Below are 26,625 nucleotides of genomic sequence, written 5' to 3' on the forward strand. Positions count from 1 at the left end.
GACACTGTAATAAAACTTTGTTTTGTTATTTTTGGTCTGTAATATAGTAAATTAAATAAATGTTCATAATATAAGGACTGTGATAATTTAAGGAATAAATTTATGATAAAAATTTCCATCCATATTACTGGGTAATTGGGTACAGTAAGGACTAAAGTCATGTAAATCGCGTCGTAATACGATAATGCATATGACTTGAAATTGTTTTCAGACGAGTGTACCAATTCCCTGAAATCTTTTAATACAAATCAAAATACCTAAGGCGAAAAAAATATAAAAAATTACTTAAATTACTACAAACAACACTAGGTGGTTGTGTATAAGTCGGTATCTCATCAGCTCAATTTAACACCACCCTGTATATCTCTATGTTGCTTAAGAAAAGGGATTCAACTAAATGTATAACAAGATTGTTGGATATTATGAATATAATGGTCGTTCATAAAACTGTTTCACTAAACAGTGATCGAAGAATGTAAAGTCATCGGTGAATGAAATACGAGTTTGGCAAACTGGCCTAACTGAGTTTCGATTTATATTAAAAATTTAATAATTGAATAGGTTTTATAATTATTTTAGAATCTTGATCCGGTTCATTAGCTTTTTTCATGTTATATTTATACATAATATATACTTACCTAATATATTAAACCTTCTAATAGAGAAAATAACAGTAAAAATATATTAATATAGTTCAGACGATTTCGGAGAGTTTGACGTAGTTCGACTGCACTGTTTTTACCAATAAAATTTATATAATGTGTAGTCACTTTTACGAGATAAGTATTTAAGTAGCTCTCTTTTTTTCAAAATATAGTTGTTCATATTATATTTATATGTACTGACTTGTCCATATTTTTCAATATAAAGGTCTGAAATTGCTGTTTGAGTAGATAAGAATGAATGTTTAGTCAATAAAATTTAATGATTATTTTTGTGTTTGTATAGTTAATTTCTACTGTACTAGATTTTCCTATCTATAATCCATCTCACATTGACCCAATTATTTTGTTTATTTTTGTTTAGATTTTGGATTTATTTTAGGAACAAGTGTAATAAATGCCTGATTGATTCTACAGTATTTCGCTCCGCTCTACCTACCTTTGCTGCAGCAGGGATTTCTTTCAAAAGCACAAATATACGATCGTACTTAATTATTTTATGTATTTATAATATCTTCAACTTATAAAACCCTTATTTATCAGCCGGGGGTTAAAAATACAGATTTAATTTTTCCGAAAGGGAGCCCGGCACACATGTTCCTACTAATATGCATGGTGTGTTTAAATAACAATTAGATTTTACATAAATTATGAAAGGGAAGCCGGCAAGGCTCGGATTATATGGAGCCATCGCCGCTGACCTTCACGCAGACGACACTGTGGACACAGCTAGTATGTCGATTAGCCTCGGTAGCCGTTCGTTTAATTCGGCAACTTTTATTAATCCCGCCAGCTGCCCCTCTAGAAAACCCAAAGCTACAATGTATCAAAAGGAATGACAATATTGTATGAAAAGAGTTAACATATTCTTACCATATTATATATAAAATCTTCTTATACATATTACAATACTTATGATAACTTTAAATTTTGAAGGAAGAAAAAATTTATTGACAACGTCTTAAAAATGGGCGACCTGCTATGACTAAAATCCTATTCATATTTTAATTTTACAATGTTTTATATAATCGGACATCAAAATTCTTGTGATAAAATTAATATTAATGAAATATGAAACAAAAGACATGTTTTATTGCAAGACAGTTGTTGAGACAAGGCATTAAAACGACCATAACATACGATCCAACAAAGAGATTTCGTAAGTAGTGTAATATTAAGAATTTAAGCACGCTCTCTCATATCACGCTCTAACCATGAACGCAGCGTTTGTGAGGAAACACGAATGACATTGGAATAATAATTTCTAATTGGTGTGGCATTTGGCCTGGCATAATAACGGTAGTTTGGAGTTTGGACTTTTACCGTATTTGCAGCCAATCCTAATTGCACAGAAAACCATAGTTTGAGTTAATGGCACAATATATTGGGCTGTTCATAGGATAAATATATTTTTCACGATTATTTTAATTTGAGTACCTATCCCATAATATAATAATATGGGATCCCATAATATCCCATAAGACATTCACATAGTATGTTCAAATAAGGACCTAGCTATTTAAGACGGTCAATCTGTTTGCAGAGATTTATTTCGAAAGACAAAATAGTGGCCTGTCTCAACAGCTTCCTGTTTCTGCAACACTTCTGCAGTCCGATAAACAAGCAACAGTCGTTCTTCTCGGCACTGTGCACTTTAGTAAACAATCGGTGGAGGATGTGACTAAGGTAAAATGATTGTCGTAAATGATTGGCAGGAAAAGAAATACAAAAACACTAGGATGAATTTTGAAAATCTGGGTTTCTCAGTATCTTTAGACTGAGAAAATCAGATTTCAAATAGTGTGGCGTATCAAGGCACAGGACGTATAGCTCGTCCACATTACTATTAATATCGGCGTGCAAAACGTCCTGTGCCTTGACTCGCAACACGTCGCAGTTATATACAACTCTATGGATGAGATAGACGATAAAATAACAAAAAACAACAGGTTTCATACAGAAACTGGGGAAGAAGAAAGTAACTCGTAAGAATATGCCTGCAGGAAAGAAACTAAATATCTTAGCCTGCCAGAATCAAAATTTGAGACATGAAAAATATACTAGCGATGCAAAAAAACTTATTCTAAACAAGGCTATTTGCGCAAATCGGTCTTAATATTTTACTTTAATTTTAGATAGTAAAGGTGCTCAACCCAAATGCGATATTAGTAGAACTATGTCGACAAAGAGTGTCACTTTTGGAATTAGATGACAAGAAGTTTTTGGAAGATGCTAAAAATTTCGACTCAAGAAAGTTAAAGTTAGTTCTGTCTGAATTTATATCTACATTTTCTCATGTCACGCTTTAATTTCAAATTCCTGCTGCTGTCTTGCAGAGAGCAGTGAAAGGTCAAAAGCTTCGTGTCTGGCATGTTACATGCTATGTTATTAAAAACATATGCTGATATTGCCAAAGAACTTGGAGTAGCGCCGGGAGGAGAGTTTCGAAGAGCGTACCATGAGGTAAGGTAACTAGAGTAACTGTTTTGTAGGTGTGAACCATACCGCAATATGCGTAAATATAAGTTAGTAACAAATTTTGGAAATAGTTTCTTACCTATATATGACATTTTATTACGATGTATAAAAACGCAATCAAAATTTAAATTACCTCAAGGGAGAGCGGGTGCTACACTATTGATTTGAATGCATGATTTTTTTTACTTGCCATTAATTTTATAAGAGCAACTGAATTAAGAGTAAACAAATTAGTGGATAGATTAGTGGTCCAAATATCATTTTGCTATAAAAAGCTCCGATAAAATTCTTATGATTTAATTATTACGCTTTATAAAGTGCCTATAACTTCTATAGGTCTGCCTATATAAATAGAGGTAGATAAATATTCGTTTATTATATCTATCATTCGCGTAGACATGAATCATTCCATATTTCGCACTCTTAATAAAATAATGACCTATTTCAAAATTGATAATTTGTGGCAGTTGTCGGAAAACTATATTTTGTTTGTAACCTATTTTGAAGTTGCTATAAACTTGAGCTTATTAAAGATAGGTAAATAATGAAACCTATAGCATGAAATAAATGCGAAAAAACTAAAAGGTCGCATACAGAAATTGGTTGTTTGACGATTCCCACAAATTGGCAATTTTGGAATGGGTCATTATTTAATAAGAGTGCGATTTGTGATTAATAATTATGAAAAATTATATTTCAGATGAAAAGATTCCAGGTTGTAAACTGTTTCTCGGTGATCGACCAATACAGATAACGATAGCGAGAGCGTTTCAATCGTTGAGCGTGTATGAACTTGGACAAGTGCTTTATCATCTCACAACCACTAACCCCAAGCCACTGGAGTATGTTTTCTTCTAGTAAATATTATGATAATAATTATTATTGTACCAAAATTTTATGGTACCTATCTATTTTGTTCTGTATTTTCATAAGTTAGCAAATGAGTAGTTAGGTGCGTGTAAGGTATTTATTGACTGCATGGATGGCGTAGTTGTATTGCGTAGGTACACGGTAAGAGTTATGAGTATGAATACTGCGTAGTGGGCTGGGATTTTCTATCTTAAAATTACTCAGCCGCCGCTTGGAGTAAGGAAGTTTCGCCTCCGTGCCTCGCATTGCCGTCTAACCAAACTAAGAGCGTGAAGGGACAGAGTGTGCACCTGAATGTTGCGCACACACTTGTGCACTACATAAGTATAATATTTCCTGCGTTCAGATTGGCCACCGAGGTAGAAATTCGGCTAGTAGGGATTTTATTTATTTTTATCTATTGACGTTTGATAAGTAATTTTCACCACCCTTATTTTCTAAAAGAATTGTGGATACACTGCTGGATTGAGAGAAAAGAAGTAGAGTTAAGGAATGACTTCGGGGTTTTTTGGTCTGCCGCCTATAATATTCAACTAAGTATATTTAGCTAAACGCACCAGTATCTAAGCCATCTCTTTTAGATTTGAAGTAGAAATTTTAGAACTTACTTATGGATAATTTAATTCTTCTAGTAAAGATCAACTAGAAAAATACAAAGATAAAGACTTTGTTCAAGCGCAATTTGAAGAGATCACTAGGGATGTGCCTGCATTTAAAAAGATATTTCATGTATTTGTCGACGAGAGAGATAAGTGCCTTGCCTATTCTTTACAAGAATGTGTTCGTACTGGCAAGTATTTATTTTGACATTTTAATGTAATTTAAATAACCATGGGAATGCCATAACTGTCACGAATTATGTACATAATTTAAATCCTACTACTTAATATTTATTACAAATGCAAAAGATTGTGAGGATGGATGTATGGATGTATGTATGTTCCTCTTTAACGAATAAAGTGTTGAACTATACTATATAATTCAAACAAACCTACACAAAAAATATACTGACACGGTAAGCCTATTGTAGGCACTAATATTTAATTCTATGAGAATTGAGAAGTATTGTGTTAATGTAACATTATTATTATTATCAAGATTTAGAAGCAATTAAGATTCCTTGATTGCTTCTAAATCTAATTGTTTGAGTTACAAGTTAGGTTCTTTTATTTGCTATTGCTTTTGTTTAAGTAGTAGAGCATCCACGAGTATTGGCTGTGGTGGGCATGGGACATGTTGATGGAATTGCTAAGTACTACGGCAGAATGAAACAAGAGGATATTGTGCCTTTACTTTTGTAAGTAAATTCGTTTGTTTAAGATTTAGCCCGCGAAAACCTTTAGGTACCTAAGCAGTAAACTGCTAAACGAACTAATTTTCTTTTTAATTTAAGAAAACTTCAACGTCCTCTATCATGCTGGGTGCCTTTAAGACATTTTGTTTTAAATTTGAGTAATAGGTACTACTTTTGGACTTGTTTAGTTATGTATATTTAGGACATAGATACTTAACGTTCGTATTTTGTCGGTTTCACGTTTCGTTCGAAATTCACACCCAAGTTATCTTCTGTTACTTCAAGTTAACTATACCTATACCTAATTAGTGTCCGACTGAAGTTTCGTCTTTGGCCACCTTCGGCAAAAAAAACCATCTTCGGCACATATGGGCCGCAAGACCGCAGGTTCCTAGCAAGCGTCGAAATCGACCGAAATAAATAAATAATCGTTCATATTATTTTGGACTAAGTAATTGCAATATAATATATTATACCGTCAATATAAATAAACCTTTCAACGTTAAAGTTTTAATTTAATTGTAACTTATAGCTAGGGCTTTCAATTTCGCAGTCTATCTTCAATCTATATATTTGCGAGATCTAATGTCATTTTCCAGTCCCGCGTGTTTCTAGATAATTATCCGTACAGGTTCCCCCGGGAATTGTGGAACTCATTTGGCATGTACTTATATAGCAGAAAAGAAGTTGAACATTATATGTTTTATTCGCAAACATTTTAAATTGAATGCTGACCCTAGGAATTCTCGGTAGTGCGAGATTGGAAGACTTATTTGTAATCAATTTTGGACTAGGTAAAATTCTTGCGATATTTAAGCCTACGGATTCGGCCGAAGGTTGTAGTGATAGCCGTTTAATCGGTTTCGGCTTCGGTTGCAAATCGATCTCCGGTCGGATACTAAACGTTAAAAAATACGAAGGTTAAGTTACCTGGATTTAATCGACAACTACAGATTTAACTTAAGTTCTTTGTCGTTTAGTTCTACCCTCTACTATCGCTAAGCATTGGCGTTCAATTTCAACTATCACAATGTTTATTTTTTATTTTCAGTGCCTAGGTTTTTTTTCATCGACACTTTACCAATACGTTATAGATAGTGTCCATAAAAAGGTGAGAAATTCCCAAAACTAAGTACCTAACCATAAATTTTTTTTCAAGCATGTACGTAACTGAAATCGAATATTTTGAGGGACAGTTCTACTAAATTAAACCAATGAATGAGTTTACAAAGTTTACTAGTACTTCACAAATTTTTGGAACCCAGTTTTTTAACGCAGCTTGCGATTTTGATGAGGGAGAATCACGTAAAACCGGAAATAAACCAACACCAAGGTGCACTCAGCCTGTACCTGACGCAAGGCCCCGTGCAGGGCAATAAAAACTGGGGCGAGGCTTCGAGCCGAGCAGAAAGCTCACGCGATCTATGCGATTTTAACTATTTCGTAGACATCATGTTAAAATAACGTCGTACATGGCATCTCGAGAGGCCCCTGTAAGCGCCGGACCTAGGGTGATTGCCTGTTTCATGATACCTATTTATTGCAACTTTTAGGTAAATACATGATTTGCTTTAAAAATATACAAAACAAAATCGAGCAACAGCCCGGGATCTCGTGGTATACGGGGCCTTGTACGGTGCCTTAGCTGAAGACTTGTAGTTTTTCTTGTGGTGACTACGAAATTGTTGAAATAAGGAACCTTTTGCACGTGACCCAGAGCCTGGCGCCGTGCGTCGGTATAGCAGCCATTGCACCGAATACAAATCGTCAGTAAAATAATGACCACTTGAAATTACTTATATTAAATTTTTATTCCGTTCAGAGTATAATAGTTTAATACACGTTAGATCAAATTATCTATTATCTTTTAATCATAAGTAGGTACGCATACCTACTTAGGGGCCGTTCAAGTATTACGTAACGCAATTTGGAGGGGAGAGGGTTCTAGTAAAACGTTACGATGCGTTACAGGGGCGGGAGGGGGGTTTCGTACAAAGAGCTATGTAACATAGTTGTTTAAAATTTTTAAAATAAAGATATTTTAACGATCTTCCGGTATTTTGCATGAAATTATTGTGATTAGAAAAAAAAAATTAGAGTTACGTAACTTTTGGAGGGGGGGCGGGGCACAGTGGAAAACGTTACGGCGCGTTACATGGGGGGGGGGGGGGGTCAAAAGTCTTCACAAATTGCGTTAGCCTACGTAATACTTGAACGGCGCGAAGTCATATAGGTAATTTTTTATTTTTTATGCCGTATAAGTAGTTCCTTATTAAATAAACCTAGGTATATTTTGATATATTGTTTCAGTCTACCACCTCCGCCAATATATTCCATAATATTAAGAAAAGGAATGAAGTACACATTTTATTTTTTGGTATTCTCTTTTTTTTATAGACTAATATTTGGCTAAATAAAGTGATTTTATTAAAGTGTTATTTATTAAGTATATCATCTGATTTTGTGTTAAAGAAAAATAGCCAGGTATATATTTTCTATGTAAGTTGGTCAGAATATGTAGATACATATATAGTATGGATACTAGTACGACGTGACTTGGCGTAAGATGCTAGTGGCTCTCTGCTATATCCTTGCTACGTATTAGGTATGGTGCGGATATTCGCATCCGTAACCGCTGAACTTCCGCATTAATTATGACATCCGCTTTTGCACATTAATCGAAACAGAATTACATTAGGAATGTGGATGTGTTTTTTTTCGAATGTATGCAGCATGAAACTTGGCGAAATAGGCCAAAAAAAATCGACATTGCACTCTGTATTGAATACTTACTAGCTTTAGCCCGCGACTCCGCGCGCTGGTTTTTTTTCCAGAATAAATATTTTCCTGAGATTAAATACTTTTATTAGGCTACTGCATATATAATAGCACTCAGGAGTCTGTGTTTGTAATGTAATTAATGGATTTTTTTAAAATCTGTTTAGTAAGTATTTCCAGAGATTCGTCCCTACAAACTTTTTCTCTTTATATAATTTTTTTTTGGAAAATATTATTAAATAAGTAAATCGAAGTATACATCATTGTTATCATCATTGTCATAGGAAGTTCATTGATCCCTTTACTACAAAAAAAAACATGGGGGCGATAATCAATAAACTCTGAAGGCGGTTTGGACGACTCAGGGCCGTAGCTGGGGGGGGGGGGGGGGCATTGTGGGGCAATGCCCTACCTTAAAATACTAATGCCCTACATTAAAAATCAAATAAATTTTACATAACTACTCAATCAAAATATATGGAGCAGCGGGTTTTTTATTTCACTATTTGGAAGTTGGTCCCATGGTAAGAGTTGTTCAGATTTATGGGTGGAATAACCTCTTACAAGATTTAAGGGAATTTTGTTATAATTTATATAGTACCCTAACAATTATGTAAGTATTAACCTGACTCATTCACGTTGACAAGTCAAGAAAGCAAAAAATGATTGACCAGATTAGATCTAGTAACATTTTTACTTCCGCCCTAGTTGTAACCATAGCTGCCCTACCTTAAATTCAAGTCTAGCTACGGCCCTGTTTGGACTGCCTTATCGGAGTCGAATTTTTTTCCTTATAAAAAGGTATCCAAATGCCGAAAAGTGGTACAAAGTGGTAGTACCCACAGTGGATGTCGCAGACATACCAATTGCAGTTCCTTTAGTTTAGCGGCCGTCTGTAGTGCAATGTTTGGTCTAGCGTTGTCTTAAAGTAGCAGTGGCCTATAGAGATTGACCAGCCTAAGTTGTTTAGCCGCTAGTTCCTCCATCATAGTTTGCAATTGCTGACTATAGATATCTGCCGTAATCGTTTGGCCACATTTTAAAAATTGTAGTGAACAACACCGGCCCTAGTCAACCATACACTAACAAGTAATTTTTTTAGTAGGTAATTTTTCGCTTGGGGCGTGCACCACCTCCGATAATCGCACAGGATCCACTTTTCATAGCAGGAAGTGATTCGATTTAAATCCTTTCAATATTGTGTATGGAAAAATATGAAGTATTTTACATTGGTGTTTTGCTATTTAACGGTAGCGCAAAAAGTTTTTAGATAAGCGCAAATTATTTATATGACAATTTTTCCAAAGTCCGCTGTACCTATATAATCGTAGAAGTTTTTCCCACTCACGCCGAAGCCTGCAGCTAACTCTGAAGTGGTTTGTGGTGGATCCGCTTCAATAGCCTCTAATTCCTCATTATATACACCTTGGTTTCCGGCTGTCCACAGGGCTTATACTGAAGGTCGAAATTTCCAGAACGAAAACGTTGTAACTAAAACTGTATCGTGTTTTCTTTTCAATTACCAACACCATACACATCATTAATCCTTCGATCCTACTCATACTCGTAAATATGGCGATAATTCATGTTTTCCATTGTGTGATATGAAAAACGACAGAGAAAAAACTTATTAGGAAAAAACAAGTAAATGACTTTTTGAAACTCAATAAGTACATAAGTTAAATGCATTTATATAATATTATGTATTTTAATGTGGAATTCTTAACCAAAGAGGAGATATTAAACAATAAAATCAAAAGAAATGACTCATCTATTTTTATACCGCCTGTAGTTTCCTCAGATATAATAAATATTATAAGTAATTTAAAAAATAAAAATAGTACTGGTCCAGATAGAGTATCAACAAAAATAATTAAAAGTGTTTCTCTAACAATAGCTGCTCCTCTTAGTCGCATTATTAACCTTTGTATACTTAAGGGAGTATTCCCATATAAATTAAAGCACTCAATAATAAATACCTTTAAAATAAAAAGAATTGACCAAAAACCCTTGCATAAAAAAGAAGATAAACAAATAATGAAAAATTATAGACCTATTGCTCATTTATCAGTCTTTTCAAAAATTTCGAGAAGGTAATTTATAATTCGTTTTATTGCTTTTTGGAGAAATTCAATATTCTTTGTGAAGAACAAAAAGGTTTTAGAAAAAATAAAAACATTGATAGGGCCATTTTTGACTTTTTAAAAATTATGGTAGATAACGTAGACAATATTCATGGATATGACAAAAGCATTCGACTTTGTCAATCATGATTCTTCTACATAAATTGGAAGCTTATGGCATACGAGGTAATGCATTACAGCTTATATCGTCCTATTTAAGCAATAGAACTCAACATAGCGAAATAACAAAAATCTGTTCAATTTCTAAACTAGAAAAGACATATGCTTCTAATTCACGAAAAATTACATGTGGTATACCACAAGGAAGTGTCCTTGGGCCACTTTTATTTTTAATATATATTAACGATTTGCCACAATATTATCAGCTATTCTTACAATAAGAGAGGTTAGAAATAATAATAATAATAGCAGGCAGATGTTCTTTTGTTCCCTAATGGTCCCTTGGGTATTTGGGTATTAATGAGTACAAAAAAAAGTATTATGAACCTTATAAACACACGTTCTGATGACGTTGCAATGGACATTGCTTAACATTGAATTTCTTAACATTTTCGCTTATAACTTTTTATTTATAGTTTTACGACAAAAGTTACTAGACCACAGTTGTAGAGAATTTAATTTGCAACAAAAAATGTTTATACATTTATTTTGTCAGATAAATAGTTTAAGAGATACATCGTAAAAACCATTTCAACCCCTATTTTCAAAATGGCGGCCGTGGGACAAGGGTGGCGACCCCACAAACTTGGTTTTAGCTTTAGACTGACCCCCCCTACACTTCAAAAAAATAAAATTGCGTCCTCTAAAAAACGCAACCCCAAATGTAACTTTTCAATGGACTAAACTTATCCTATAAGCCTCTTTGCAGATGACAGTACAATAACAATAAAATGTATGAACTACTCAACATATGAAACAGAAATAAATAATGCTCTAAATCAGATTATTACATGGCTATAAAATAATCAACTTAAAGTTAATTTGGAGAAAACTACAGTCATGCATTTTTCTCAAAAAGCCAAAAAAAGTAATGACATCAAAATTAAATATCAGGAGCATATTATAAGGGACACCGACAATACATACCCCCTTATTCATAAACGTTTTTTATCTAAGGACGGAGTAAAGCTGTGATAACAAGCCTGTTTCTCAGTGCCCAACGGCACTGAGAAATAGACATAGGGCCGTTGTGATTGGTTATTATTGTTGTATTTCAATATTAGCCAATCACAACGGCCCTACGTCTACGCACTGCGAAGACTGCCATGCCGTCAGCACTGAGAAACAGACTTGTTATCAGAGCCTTACTCGGTCGTTAGATAAAAAAAGTTTATGAATAAGGGGGTAAGTTTTTAGGAGTACACATAGACAACAGATTAACATGGAAAAAACATACTCAAATGTTATGCAAAAAACTACACAAGTATTCATATGCCCTTCATCAATTTTCCAAAATAGTAGATAAAAAGGCAGTTTTGACTGCATATCACGGATCTGTCGTTAGTAACTTACGTTTCGGTATAATATTTTGGGGTAATTCCAGTGATTATAAATCCGTTTTTGCGGCACAAAAAAGATGCATACGCGCAATTTGCGGTTTAAGTCAAAAGATAGCTGTGTGCCATACTTTAAGTCGCATAAACTTTTAACTTTAGCATCCCTTTATATATATGAAGTTGCCATTTTCGTAAAAAGGAATCCTAATTTATTTATTATAAACTCCCAAATACGTACTTGCAAATTAAGAGGGGACAATCTCTTAAGTATTGAAGTCTCTAGAACCACCTTAAAACATAAGAGTATATACTGTATGGCAATTAAAATATTTAATAAAGTACCCGAAAACATAAAAAATCTAAACATGCAAACATTTAAAACAAGGCTACATACATTACTTATAGAAAAGTGTTACTACACTATACAAGATTATTTACAAGATTCACTCATTGTTATTACTACATAATGTGTTACTGCTAGAAGAATATTATTGAAGATACAGTTATCCTACTTAACAACTTAATATTTATTGACCTGTTAATACTTAAAATTAAGAAGGATTATTGTTTTGTTTAAGCTATAAATATACTAAGTTTATAATTCTGTATACCTATTCATATATATTTTATTTGTTCTGCCAAAGGTTACGTATTTGCTTTAAACTTATTACTTAAATTCTAAACTAGATCTAAGCATCTATTTTCCAAACATTTATATGCTACGAAAGCAGATGTCGGCGAACTCTATGGTAATTACTTAAGACTAATGTACCTATTTACCCGATATCATGAATAAAAAAAATTGAATTTGAATATTTCAAATCAAAGTGGCCAGTGGGTACTTTTTTTTTTGATTCGCGGAGAAAGTTCCTTATTACTACCGCCCAGCCTTCGTGGGGGGCGACTGAGCGGTTATGCTGGGGTAACCGTGCCTTACGGCCCGGCGTTGAGCCGCCCGGATTTGATGGTGACCCTCGGGCGACCGCCGGGCCGAGTCCCTAACCCTATATATAACTTAACTTATGCACGGCCTACCCGCTAAAACTCCGCGGTGGCCCTCTTCGGCGCATCAGGGACGGCTGCGGGCTTCCTCTGACGTTGAAGTGTCTAGTCTGCGACCGCAGCCGCCCCTGCGCGGTGCTGCCTTGCGGCCCGTCTCCTATGGGGGGGCTCAGAAGCCCCCGCGTACCGAAGGACGCCCTCGGCGTCTACGGCAGCGTGAGACCAACTACACACACTGCCGTCCAACCCGGGGGTTAACCGACAAATGTGCAAAGATGCACAGAAATGCACTAGGGCGGACAGCCCCCTGCTGCCCGCCGACGACCCCCTTCGTGGCCCCTATTAGTCGCCTCTTACGACAGGCAGGGGATACCGTGGTGGAATTCTCCAAATGCTCCCATTCCACAGGGCGGGGCCAGTAGGTACCTACGACATAATGCTTATTTCATATTGTAAGGACCTAATAATAAATGAAGAATTAATGATAAGTATATGATATAACGATGTTTTTTGATGATATTTTATAGTTTTGCGTGCCTGCCAATTCTTATGTTAATTTGTTTTTGCCATATTGAAAAGATTTAAGGAGGTACTTACTCCAAAAATTGCCAGAGAAATCGCTAAATACTTGTGCGGCCAAACACAAATTAGCTAAAATGGCAGCATTGCCGTTATCGAAGTCGACCTGTGGTAGTTCAAACTTTTTAGTGTGGGCCACCGCGCAGGATAATTATAGATAGGCTGAACTGCAAAGTTACGCAGGAATGAATAAAGAAAGAAGAGAAGTATGCAATTGAAACAGTAAAACAATGTAATTTCTATTCACCCTTGCATCCGCATTCACCCTATTTTTATATCATTAAAATATCTAGAACCTTATAAATGATATGTGCTTAAATCGGAACCCAAAAGACCGGCTGCCATACTCCAAGACACTGTGAGCTCATTCTGCGCAGGTCGGACCACCAAGAGCAAAAAAAAAAAGTTGTATAATTGTAAAATGTAGGTAAATATTTTAACTTTGACTTTGTGGATGTACAACACCTCAGGCTAAGTCCTCCCCCGTGACCATGAAGGCTGCAAAGTCTTCGAAACGTCGGGAGAAAAAGTAAAATATTTAAACTGCGATAAAATCTGATAAATAGTTTAATTTTAATGTCTAACATTCGCGTAAACATAAGAAGTCATTATTGTAATCTGCTGGATACAGACATTTAAGTCGTATACTATTTTTTCTCAACAATCGTGTTTTTTGTGGTTACTCAATTACGTTTGGAAGTAATATAAAACATTATATTGTGGTATTACTGGCTTCAAACTGACGTTTGAGTTTTGACAGATAAGTTTATTTGGTTTAAAATTTGGAATATAAACATAGTAGATAATAAAGGTATTTATAATAATTTTGATAAGGTACATAAATTTTACGTATTATTTCCTTTTCTAATAATGTTTATTTATGTACTTTTTATGTGTTTCTTACAAATTATTATAACACACAATAAAGAAAGTGGCTGCGGTTGTAATATAGATCGTGAACAAAGTGAAAACTTAGGAAATGGAGATATATTTAAATCTCTTGAAAAAACCGACCAGTGTTCAATAGAATTTAAAAACAATGAATTGGAAAATGAAGTTGAAGATATGGTCCTCATTCCAGCAGGAGAATATCAAGTGGGGACTGACGAAATTATAATAGAAAGTGACAAAGAAGGGCCGAAACGTTTAGTGGAATTGAACGGTTTTTATTTAGATAGATATGAGGTTTCTAACAGAGATTTTAATAAGTTCGTTACAATTACGAAGTATATCACGGAAGCAGAGAAATTTGGTGATAGTTTTGTGTTTACTTTATTTTTAAACAACACATTTAAAGAGCAGTTAAAAGATTTTCGTGTTATACAAGCAACGTGGTGGTATAAAGTTACAGGAGCTAACTGGAAAAGTCCACATGGTCCGGATTCAAACATCAAAGGTTCAGTCATTTCAATATTAAATTAATTCTAGCAGGTATTGTTAGAATATAAATTATATTAATTCTTCTGATTAATTAATATTGGGTATGTAGTATTAATATACCATATCAGATACAAAATTAATATAATATTGTAATTTTATTACCTGTATGTTACCATAAGTACTGTAAATTATTGTAGTAATAACTTTCAGATGTAATGGATCACCCAGTAACACATGTCTCATGGAATGATCGCGAAGGCTTATTGCAAATGGCGAGGGCAAGGCTGCCTACTGAGGCAGAGTGGGAAGCAGCTTGCAGAGGTGGACATGAGGACAGGAACTATCCTTGGGGTGATAAACTATTTCCAGGACGGAAACACATGTAATTTTCAGAATTCGTAACTTTTCAAATATTAATTTTCTTAAATAATTATTCAAATGTCTTTATTGCATATTTATATTTCATCTTCTTTATTGTTGAATTATTTTAGACTTAAATTTTAGGGCTAACATCTGGCAAGGGACATTTCCACATTACAACTCAGCTAAAGATGAGTATATCGGCACAAATCCAGTTCAATTATTTCCTCAAAATGAATTAGGACTCCATAATATGGCTGGAAACGTTTGGGAGTGGACTGAAGATAACTGGCTTGATAACAATGTAAGTCTTATTTCCTTTTAATACTTCATACTAGATATTGGGCTAGGCCTTGTCCAAGTGAAAAACCTTTACCACTATAAAACTCCCTAAATAACTAGCAATCTACAGCACCATGCATGCAACATCAGTAGTGCTACAGAATAACAATTCCAATATATTCCTTTAGTAACCATTTCCAGGACGACAGTGTCCTTTAATTATATGTTAATCTATAGCATGGTCTATCCATATGTCAAATTTTATCAATTTTTTCAGTATTTTTGTTTTTGCATTTAACAAATGTTCAAACATTTTTACATTTGTTACATAGGTAAGATTGTGAAGATAATATTATTGATGAATTTATCAACAAGTAGTGTGTGTCCATATCTGACGAACGCCTCGCTAACGCCGTCCAATGCCGCTAATATGGTGATGGCGCACCAGCTCTATTATTCTATTATTTACGAGTTACATGGATGTTAGTATTGTACTACAACAAAAGCTACAGTTATGTTTTCGCCGCATTCGATAAAAGTAACCTTACGACGAGGTGTATAAATCGCGAAGTGAACAAAGTGTGTGCTAGCTGCACTAATGCGTTATGTGAGTCATCAAGTGAAGATGTGTGCAAACAGTTGCAGTAACAATACTCATGCGCAAGGCGTTCGCAGCTCATTCCTCATATTTGGATGCAACATGACAAATGCAATGCAAATTTCATTAAATATTTTTTATAAGATGCCTAAATGGTTTACCTTTAATTTCTATTCTCCTTTAGACACTTTTCCAATTTCCAGGAGAAAAGTGTCTTTCTATACAAATAAAATATTCATATTCTAATATTAGACATTTCACAAATTATTTTGATTTTTCAGTCCAAAGAAAAAGTAAAGAAGGGTGGTTCTTACTTGTGCCACCACTCGTATTGCTATCGCTACAGGTGTGCGGCGCGTTCACATAATACTGAAGACAGTTCAGCAGGAAATTTAGGATTTCGATGTGCTAAGTCTGTATAAAATGTAGATATTTTTTTATATTATACACTTAGTTTCAAAAGCAGTACTTAAAGTATAGTGTATGTGTAAGTAAAAATATTATGATAAACAGGACTTGTGTTTCTAAAACTTACTTAATATATTGTGTTCCTATCATATTGTAATATGTTGGCCTCTTAGAGGAAAATTTTATTTGTACAGGCCTAATACAATTTATAATTATCATTACAGTATAGTGCTTAAGAAAATAATAAATTAATCATTTCATTAGGTAATTTGAATGAAAAAAATATTTCTTTCTATATTTCTTTATTTCTTTCTTAACTAGTAAGCACCAAGTACCATGACAGAAATTATACTATATCAATTAGATAATATTTATAACTTATTGTGAAATACTTTTATGATAGATAATTTAGTAGGGTATGGTTCAATGATATCTTTTGACATACACATAACTTTAGATAAATACTCATAATTATGTTTGTTGATAATATTCCATATCTATATATTTGTTTAAATCAAGATTTTCAAAATCACTGCCATTTTTGTTTGCCAATGGAGTGACGTTGCATGAGGACTGTGTCCCTTTTTACGAAAATTACGCGAACGGAAGAGTATGAAATTTGGCATGGTTAAATTTAATATGTTACTAGTGGAAAAAGCTAATATTTTTTATATTACACGCTTCCATGCGTTTGACACACATGTGCCTACTACATACACACTTTCGGTTACCTATAAAGTGTGCGGTAAAAGTTTACATCGAGAAGAAATTAATATTATGATATATGAGTCTTACTGAATTTTAAATAACACTATTTTATGGATTTTACCGCGTTTTTCTTATTATAATTTTCTCCCGACGTTTCGAAGACTGCAGTCTTTGTGGTCACAGGGCGGACTGAGGTGTTGGTCATCCGAAAAGTCAATGTAACAATATCTACCTACATTTTATAATTGTGTGTTTATAACTTTATGCAGGATTTGTGATAATTTTAACTCATTGTAGTTTTGTAATTTAAGTACAAATAATTAACAAAAATTCGGACTGCACATTTCGGTTTTTCCTTTACTACATACCCCTTTTTTAGTAATTAAAGCTATTCGTGTATATTAATACGCAAAGAGAAAACGTTACAACGTTTTCTCTTTGCGTACAAGCAATACACCGCTCGATCGAGATTTGGCACGATTGTAGTTCACTAGAGTGCAGAAAAATAAAATGCCTTTACTCGATTCGACTGCTTCGGTGTTGTATTTGTACTTTGAAGTCTTGGGTTCGAATCCCGGGTCGGGCAGTGATATTTGAATTTTTTTATTCAGTGTCTGTCCGGAGTCTGGAATTTGTACCTGATATGGCGGTAGGCTCGCCCTCTATTACATCATGGAAAAAACTCATACACACACTCGAATGCAAATCGATATTTCGTTACTTTCCATTGCTTTCGAAGAATATTCTGAAGGGGTCATTTTGATAAAACAACATATGTTTACATTCTTCAATTAGATAATAAATACCAGCGAGAACACATGAAAATGAGATATCCGAAGTTATTTTACTTATAATTTATTTGCATATTTTTGTATAAAAATTACAATTGGTACATAAACTGATTTTCGTTTGATTAATGAAACAAACATTATAATATTTACAAAATGGCGAGCATTAATATATGACCGGCTGCTAACGAAAGCAGTTAAATGATCCGATTACAATAAGCACCTTATAATTTTGCTAAGTACACAAAACAAAACGGAAGACTAAAAACAAGGAAGAACTTTGAAAGCTACTGCTATATAAAACCCGTTATCGATTTGATCTTATATACATAATTTTGGTATAAATAAAAGATAAATTAAACAAAATAAATAACCAACACAACCACTTTAGTGTCATAATAAACTAAATCTACAAAGAATGTTAGATTAAAGTTAAAACACTGTAATTGTACTTAATAAGAGAAGATTACCAGTCATGTGAGGTTTACAAGAAAGGTGCCATCTCTTCAGTGTAACTGTTAGAGCAACAGTTCGGGCAGCTGCGAGTAACAACTGCTTTGTATACTTTCACTAAACATACAAATGTATGCTGTAACATTTCATTTACAAATTAATTGACATTTACATTTGAAATACTGTTGGGTCATGGATTACATTTGTTAATCAGGATTTCCTATTTATTTCAAAATACGTTTATTTTACATGAACATTGCAAATATAACAAAATATAATAGCACCTCTCGTAAAAAAAGAACCGCGTCTTTAATTGTGACTGCATCATTCCAGACACCTAACACTAAGTCTAAAAGCGACATCGCCACAACTGGATAAAGTATAAAACGCTATGCGATCACATATCTAGCCATATCTCAACATGGATAAAATAAAATGTACACCGTCGACACCGCCTATATATGTACACTAGATGAATCACTTGTAACACTAGGAGTCTAGGGCCAGCACCCCACGAGCGGTCCGTCGGCGCGGCGGCTATGAATCACAGAGTAGTAGGGAATGCTAACTGCGTGCGAGGGCGCGGCGGCGCGGCGTCAGTTGCCGGCCGCCAGCACCGTGCGCGCGCGCGCCACGCCGTGGCCGGCCGCGTGCGCGTGCGCGTGCGCGTGCGCCGCGTGCCCGTTGCTGAACCCGTTCTTCAACGACCCGTTCTTGTACGTCATCTCTTTGATCTCCGTCGTCTCGGGCTGCGGAGATTTGGCTCGCACCTGTCACATTAAATAATCTTTTACATATCCACTATACAAAACCAGTAATTCACAAAATCAGTAGTTAGTTTCTTAAAACAGTCACAATTATAAAATACAAATAATCAAATCTTGATAAATTTTCAGCATATGATATATTTAAAAACACTCGTGCGGGTGACCAGTCCTCTCACGCCAAACGTGTTGTCACAAAAATGCTACGTATGTTAATATGAAACGCAAAACCACGTATGATTTGCCGCTCTAATAGCTGTAGCGTTTATTTTAACACACGAAGTGTGCCTTCGTACCCTTCATACGCTTGCAGGAATAGATTTTATTACCACAGTTACCACCCACTGAAATTGTAAATCATATACAATTATTTAAAATTTATACCCTGGGTTTAGAGTAAGAGTTGTTGTAGAAGTCTTTGAAGAGGAAGAAGAACATGACTGCGTGCATGCCGATCCACCAGACGAATGCGCGCGGGTAGTCGCATTCGATGAACAGCAGTTGGAATGCGTGCACCATGATGCCTACGAACTGCACCTGAAGATTAAACGTGACATTTTGTTACAACTGAGTCTTGTGTACCACAGCATTTACTATTTCTACTCTGCGCAGCAGAATACAATTTGTATGCATAAATAAATTAACATGTTCCGATTTAAGTGACATTGTAGCTAACTGGAATTATTAGGCATATTTAATATCTAATGTGAACTGCCTAAAGGTTGAGAGTACAGTGCAACTATTAATGAGGTTAGTGTTTAGATTACCATCCGTGTGGCTCACTACACACCAGGCGTGTTCCGCATATGCTACGTAAGTTAAAATGAGCGTAACGAGCATGTGGCTAACAAAACAGGTGTATTCTCGTAGCTACGCAAGTCACACGGTATGTGTTTTGTCACAGTTTTAGCACCTTCTAAAACACGCCTCATTGGTGAATAAGAAGAGTATGGGGTGGCGGTGGGCAGCATATAATTCTTGGTTTTGATTCCGCAATTTATATCGGGTACTATGATTGATGCACACTCGGCCCAAATTTATGAATCGGGTGTCGATAAATATGGTGATGGGTTACACTCTAAACATTCCATTTTTTTTAAATCCGCCACTAATTATGCGACTGGTTAAAGATAAATCGAATATAGTTGGCAGGTACCTATATTTCCAATTAGTTATCCACAGAGACTGGATTATATGCAACTTAAAAGCCCGAAATATAAATGATGACATGCATCAAAAGTGGTTAAAAGAAGCATGATAAACAGCAAAACATAAGAATGAAAGCTTACGATTACGCGATTATTAGTTACCCTAACGAAAATAAATTTAATAAAATATCACCGTATAATATAGCGAAAATATTGTGTACCATTCCATGAATTTTGGGCATTTATGCAAGAACTGGCGAAAATGTCCAAAATATGCAAACGCATATAATCCGGTCTCTAATTATCCATATTATTTGACATCGAAGTTTAAACATTACGTACCATTTGCAGTGAAGTTAGGTATTTCTTCCACCACAGGAATTTCCTCATTTGTGGTCCCATAGCGGCTAACATGTAGTACGTGTACATGATAATGTGCACGAACGTGTTGAGCAGACCGAAGAACGTGGAGTGACCGCCCGGCGTGAACTTGACGCCGAACCACACCGACATCGGCATCACCCCGTGGTGGATCACGTGCAACGTTGACACATGGTCGAATTTCTTTCTTAGCACAAAGAACACCTGCGATATAACGTACATCATTAATCACATGACTCCTTGATTGATAGCCAAGGTTGGTTCTGTTCTAACTTTTAGACAACATATTTCACAGACAAAATTCGCGTCATTGGCCTTTTACGGATCTAATGATAGATTCCGCACCTTAATTAACAAAGCTGTTTAAATTAATTTAATGTTATACAAATAAAATACAAAACCAATACAATAAGTAGTGAATAGTAAAGGCCGGACGCGGCAGGATTCACTCTCGACCTTCCAATAATAAACGGAATAAAATAGACACGGCCTCCAGCGTGTAAATGAGAACAGGTCAACAGGTTATTAAAGATTAATTCATGAGTGTTGAGGAATATTTGTTGTTACATCATTTGTGAAGACTTATTTTGGCTAATGTAGCAAGCAGGTTTCATAAATATATATTTATAGAAGTTGTCTAGAAATTTTACTAACCGTATCAAAGAACTCTGTGAATTTGGAGAAGTAGTACCACCAACAAACATTAACCATCTGAAAATATAATTCGTTATTAGTATAACAAGCAAAAAAAAAACAACAAAATAGTGCAATCTATTAGATAAGTATTATGATAAAGATAAACAATAGGATAACAGTAGAAAATAATTGAAAAAAGGTAATTGACTTTTCATAATACTTTGACAATTATTTACTTTAAACAACAGTTAAGTACATTATATTTTACTGATATAATAATGTCGCTAAATCTATGTAATGAATCATTGTATTAGAATAAAGCGTGATGACACCACTGGATGATAGATGAATTTATATAAAATGATGGATACATTCGATGCGACTAGATACAAGTTATTTTAGTTTCGTGTGTCGCCGAATTAAAACATGCAGATCATTATAATAATGCGTTGTTAGCTTTAAAATCTACATAATATTAAATATTACAAATTTTATATCGCATTATAGTTTGAATAGAGCAATGAATGTTGGATGATTTCTACAATGAGAATGATGGTGTTGAATGTTTGATATTGAAACTCTGTTTTTTAAAGATCGGTTTGCGAGGGTAAATCTGCACAGTCATTCGATATAACACCGAGAAAATCAATTTCGATTTCACTTTTGTTATATTTTTTTCCAAAATGCTAATGATTAAGCTTGTGAAGGTTTGAAATCGTCATAAAAACAAAACACGTTTGTTGGTCTGAACACACAGTGAGGGAGGCTTGATAGTGTAGTTAAAAACGGAAGTGATAATTCACCCTCATAGTCTGTGGATGTTTGGAGTGGTCGACCGGCTGACATTGAAAGTTATACCTGCCTGTAAACCAGCCCGCGGCTCCGATCTGAAACAATATGCCGACACCGATCCCTTATTTACAAGTTTGTAGTCGCATGACACTATGTCACGGATTCTAAGTGTTAACGTTCAATCCCTAATGTAGAAATGTCTGTCCCAAGACATTGTACAGTATGTTAGTAGTCGCGCATACCCTAGCATAATATAATATATACAATATTTTAAGCCTTATAATTATAAATACCATCATTACCATGTATTTCTATATACAGTTGTCTTGTAACTATCCTCGAAATAATATAATGGCAAATGTCTATGTACAAATGCAAAAGGTTAGTTGTAGATCTGATAGCACCGTACCAGATGTAGATAAACCTTTCTCCACTTACTCTTAATGCTACAGGATTATCTGTGTAGTCCACGGGTTGGCATTTTAAGCTGTAATGCTTCAACCAGCCCCCCATCAAACTCTGGATGTCATATTAAAACGAAATAAAGGACATGAAGGGATAAGCTAACATCCTGTCTTTGTCAGATAGGTAACAATCAGTTATTTGAAAATAAATACAAACCTTAACTTAATTAAAGAGGGTAGTTGAGTAATGTTATATTTATGAAAAAAAATATATATATTAATAATCATTATGAGCATTATATTAGTAACATCTGAGTAATCTAATAATTATCTTCAAGTTAAATGTTTAAAGTTACTTTGGCTTTAAATTTAGTATATCTTGCTCTAGCAAGATGTTACAATTAGGTTCTGTAGCAAATATTTAAAATTTTAGTATTTATATTGTTGTCTTAGTAATGATCAGGTACATTTGTATTTCTATAATTTCATTCACAATATTCAATATATTTTCATTTTTTTTCTGGAAATTCAATGTCTCATATTAAAAAAAATATATAGTTAACCATGTTGTCAAACAAATACAAACAAGCATCATTCAAACAAAACAAATGCAAGTGAAGCAAGCGGGCATACATAATATTTAAGTAGTGATTTGTATTACATCATTTTGCATTACACACAATGCACAATTGTTCAGTTAAAAGTTTATTATTTTGTTAATTTTATAATCAACAAAGTAGCCCTGTCCAATGGTTGGATAGAAATACTGAACAATGCAAATGTGATTGAGCAATAAACAATAAAGTCACTGTATAAGGTCACAATATGATAACCTGATTCATTGATGTTATATAACAATTTAACATTAAAAGAGTAACACAATGATTGGCAAAGTCTCTTACCTCATAGAACAGCCATGCACTGAAAAGTACTTGTATAAAGTTGTAAACTATTAATAGATTTTAAGTTCATAAGGTTTTCTATTCTCCATAAATCTTGGCCCTACAACCTGGAATAAAAATATATCTTATAAAACATATATGTTAAGGGAATATTGCCTATTGTAGTCTTGGTTATAATACAAGTATATAAGATACTATATTCAGGGAATGAATCTATTTTGATTATATAAGTAAAACCTTACTTAATTAGATCATGGGTGGATAGTTTTAAGATTTTTTTTTTCTTGAATATAGTTTTCCTGTGTATTATTTATAACCAGATTTTTACTGGGAAATGTAACAATTAGTTTATGACTTCAGTTTGTTTATTGTACAGACAGCAGTGTAAACTGTACAGACCTTTGTGATTCAAAGTTGTGCTTGGTATTAATACAGTTAAAGGGCATTAAATTGTATAATTGCTTTAAAGAACAAAGTGTATAAGGTTATCCAACATACTTTAAAACCTTTTAAACAATTTTTGTTTTTATAAAGCAAAATTCAGTATAAATTCCTGTAAACCTAACAATATACAATAATAGTTTGTCTCTAGTAAGATTACTATGCAGATAATGCAGGTTTATTGTTTTAGAATTAAAACATTTTCTCACTTATTATAAGATGTGTGATTATAAATAAAGAAACTTTAATAACAAAAAATCTTTAAAATAGAAATGAATTATGCTATTGTACTTTTTCTCTCAAGACATTATTTTCTGGGACACTCAGCATTTCTCATTAAACAATACCAATAAAATAAATTATGTAGGTACATATTAGTATATCTTCACCTGTTTCAAACCTCCTAATAAAATTGTTATGTTATTGGTTCTATTAACTATATTTGCATTGCTCATTTGTGTTACTAATGTATTGTCCCTATGTTCAAAGTTGCATTCTCAAGCATCCTTCCAATGATAATATTGCTTAAACCTGTTATTTTGCATATTTCTTTCTCACTATAAGGCCGATCAAACAACACACAAGGTTAATCTAGTTTATGCAATAATCATAAACAGCATATTTTTACACAATATGAATGAAACTGCTTACCTTGACTAGATAAACGTAGCTTAAACATATTAATAATGTAGGTAATGGGGAACTCATCAGGAACCATGGATTAGTTCGAGGATCTGAAAAATAATTCATTGTTTTATATTTAAAGTTGTAAAAAATTACAATGCTAAGCTATTGACTGTCTTGAGAAAACTACATAATGAATAAGCAATGTATTTATAAATATGTCTCACTAGTACAAGTTGCTACTTGAAACTGGTTAGCTGCACAAATACTTTTAATTATTTATTGGTACTTAAGAAGTTTTATATTATTTATACATGGCCAAAGGGCATATTCAAGAAAAAAGGTAGAAATGACCTAACTCGAAACATTTTTTTTTTATTATCCTTTTAAAATATTGTATTGATATGGGTAAAAATAATGCAGAATAGAATAAACCATGAGGTTTCTGATATGGATAGTAGATAATGTGACTTTATTCAAGCAAATTAATAGGTATGTCATAACGAAAATTATTAACTATTTAAAAAAAATGTTATCAATTTTATGTCACCGATAATTTTATCCGGTGTTCTTTCCGATACCAACATTAAAACAGTGGCTAAATGAGTACTTATATGGCAATATGCAAAGAAATTTTGTCTCACCTCCATATTTGTCCATAAAACGTGCATATCATTTAAATACTGTAGTATTAGCGCCATAGCTTCGACTTCTGCAAAATGTAAAATAAACTATAAGAAATGATATAAGCAAGTGTCAATGCAGGTACAGACACCTAGCGAATATCAAAATGTACCGATTATGCTAATATGGTACCTGAAGCCGAACAGATAAGTTGCACTGGTGAAATTTAAGTTAGTACATTTTATCAACTTCCTTTTGTATATTTTTTGCAAAGAAAATGCGACATTCCTTTTATTTTATATTAAAACCGAAAAGCAAAACTAGGTTAGGCAGATGTAACTGTCTTGACAGTTGACAATTGACATAATGTGGAACTTGTGGAAATCTGTGGTGGGCGTAGGGCTGCCAGTAGTCGATATACTTAAACAATATTAGTGTGGCGCTTATAATAGCTCCTTTTAAGCTATTGGCTAGTTATAATTTGTGCGCGAATACATAACAAATTGATTATACCTAAATAAGCTGTTTACACTCTCGTATTCGTGACTATTCGTCTGTACTTGACAAGTATCTATATGCGTTATAACAGTTTTTTTTTTCAAAGTATGTTAACAAAATTATTTTCTTGTTTGACTATTTATAGTATGTTTATCTGGTTCTTATTAATATTTAACTGCACTAAGTTTATGGGAAATCACTGATTATAGGGATACGCGCAAGTGAAATAAAACAGCCATAAAATTATAGAAAATAAAACAATTTTGTTCCGAATATTATTGTCAGGACACAAAATAAGTAAACGATGAATTAGATAATTATTACCTACCCCTTTGGATACAAAACAAGTAGGTGAGCACGTAATTTTGCATGTAAGTGTAATGTGACGAACTATTGGCACTATCTATCTATAATATGACTTTTTTACTTTGCCCCTCGAGATCAAAATTTGAGAGTTGTCCCCATGGATTAAAATTGGGTAAGCCCATGTGTGCCTGGATACCTACTACCGATTTAACGACATATAGGTAATCAAGGTCAAGGTCACACCAAACAATGTGAAATATTTAAAGTGTCATTTTTTATATTTCTTAAAATTTAATAACGCAAATACATACTTAGTACTAACATACTTATATAACGTTGCGTATTGTAAAGACACTCCCATATAATAGTTAATTGGTAAGTACTTAGTTATAATAAGTAAGTAATTTATAATTTCGAAACCCCAAATAAATTACTCATTACTTAAGTACATAATCTAACATACTTATAAGTAAGTGGGTAGGTAATCATGCTTAACGAATTGACAAATTCAGCCTCTAATATATTCAGATGTTTTTTCATGATTTTGAAGATTAAGTATATTATATTATAGCAGCGTAATTACTGGGCATTTTGAGTTATTTAATCTAGTTATTCATTCATTTCGGTGATTTTACTATCGTTCACTTCGTAGAATCAATCTGATAGTCCTTAGACCGTTGCGACCACAATTTCGGTTGTTTTTCCTAAGGGTTGAACAAAGATGTGACTAGTAAATCTACTATGAAGGTAGTACGTAGGGTATTTCTAGCCTATAATCTCATCTCGGTCATGAAACTTATGTACAACCGTAATTTGAATTTTTAG

The 26,625-nt window shown here is 33.9% G+C and overlaps 4 protein-coding genes across 5 annotated transcripts; 3 read left to right on the plus strand and 1 right to left on the minus strand.

Annotated features, from left to right (window-relative positions):
• Nucleotides 1–1,598: 1,598 nt before the first annotated feature.
• On the plus strand, nt 1,599–2,971 carry LOC119191953 (traB domain-containing protein-like). The gene is made up of 3 exons (XM_037445808.1): nt 1,599–1,821; nt 2,206–2,348; nt 2,798–2,971. The coding sequence occupies exons 1-3, from the start codon at nt 1,734–1,736 to the stop codon at nt 2,969–2,971; spliced, it is 405 nt and encodes a 134-aa protein (XP_037301705.1). The 5' UTR covers nt 1,599–1,733.
• Nucleotides 2,972–3,778: 807 nt separating this feature from the next.
• On the plus strand, nt 3,779–7,736 carry LOC119191954 (traB domain-containing protein-like). The gene is made up of 5 exons (XM_037445809.1): nt 3,779–3,782; nt 3,841–3,982; nt 4,643–4,800; nt 5,205–5,307; nt 7,615–7,736. Exons 1-5 carry the CDS (start codon nt 3,779–3,781, stop codon nt 7,715–7,717), a joined length of 510 nt encoding a protein of 169 aa, XP_037301706.1. The 3' UTR covers nt 7,718–7,736.
• A 6,266-nt stretch (nt 7,737–14,002) lies between these two features.
• Nucleotides 14,003–17,154, plus strand: LOC119188355 (formylglycine-generating enzyme-like). Of its 2 annotated transcripts, XM_037445806.1 has the most exons (5): nt 14,003–14,114; nt 14,232–14,699; nt 14,894–15,065; nt 15,188–15,347; nt 16,205–17,154. In XM_037445806.1, the coding sequence occupies exons 2-5, from the start codon at nt 14,369–14,371 to the stop codon at nt 16,343–16,345; spliced, it is 804 nt and encodes a 267-aa protein (XP_037301703.1). In that variant the 5' UTR covers nt 14,003–14,114; nt 14,232–14,368; the 3' UTR covers nt 16,346–17,154. The 2 variants fall into 2 exon arrangements, with proteins under 2 accessions (XP_037301703.1, XP_037301702.1); XM_037445805.1 differs by having other exon boundaries at nt 14,004–14,699.
• Nucleotides 17,155–17,878: 724 nt separating this feature from the next.
• Nucleotides 17,879–25,082, minus strand: LOC119188364 (elongation of very long chain fatty acids protein AAEL008004-like). The gene is given in 10 exon segments (XM_037445807.1): nt 17,879–19,050; nt 19,429–19,581; nt 20,535–20,777; nt 21,228–21,284; nt 22,440–22,520; nt 23,308–23,369; nt 23,372–23,414; nt 24,400–24,482; nt 25,017–25,037; nt 25,040–25,082. Coding segments are annotated over 10 exon segments (951 nt in total). The 5' UTR covers nt 25,074–25,082; the 3' UTR covers nt 17,879–18,876.
• Nucleotides 25,083–26,625: the final 1,543 nt, after the last annotated feature.

This window comes from Manduca sexta, unplaced genomic scaffold, assembly GCF_014839805.1.
Source record: "Manduca sexta isolate Smith_Timp_Sample1 unplaced genomic scaffold, JHU_Msex_v1.0 HiC_scaffold_2151, whole genome shotgun sequence".
NCBI lineage: Eukaryota > Metazoa > Arthropoda > Insecta > Lepidoptera > Sphingidae > Manduca > Manduca sexta.

Coding starts and splice junctions, on each gene's coding strand:
- LOC119191954 (XM_037445809.1), top strand. Junction 3,983..4,642: donor ACTAACCCCAAGCCACTGGA/GTATGTTTTCTT, acceptor TAATTCTTCTAG/TAAAGATCAACTAGAAAAAT. Junction 4,801..5,204: donor ACAAGAATGTGTTCGTACTG/GCAAGTATTTAT, acceptor TTGTTTAAGTAG/TAGAGCATCCACGAGTATTG.
- LOC119191953 (XM_037445808.1), top strand. CDS start 1,734: ATGAAACAAAAGACATGTTTTATTGCAAGACAGTTGTTGAGACAAGGC. Junction 1,822..2,205: donor CGATCCAACAAAGAGATTTC/GTAAGTAGTGTA, acceptor ATCTGTTTGCAG/AGATTTATTTCGAAAGACAA. Junction 2,349..2,797: donor CGGTGGAGGATGTGACTAAG/GTAAAATGATTG, acceptor CTTTAATTTTAG/ATAGTAAAGGTGCTCAACCC.
- LOC119188355 (XM_037445805.1), top strand. CDS start 14,174: ATGTTTATTTATGTACTTTTTATGTGTTTCTTACAAATTATTATAACA. Junction 14,700..14,893: donor TCCGGATTCAAACATCAAAG/GTTCAGTCATTT, acceptor AATAACTTTCAG/ATGTAATGGATCACCCAGTA. Junction 15,348..16,204: donor ATAACTGGCTTGATAACAAT/GTAAGTCTTATT, acceptor TTGATTTTTCAG/TCCAAAGAAAAAGTAAAGAA.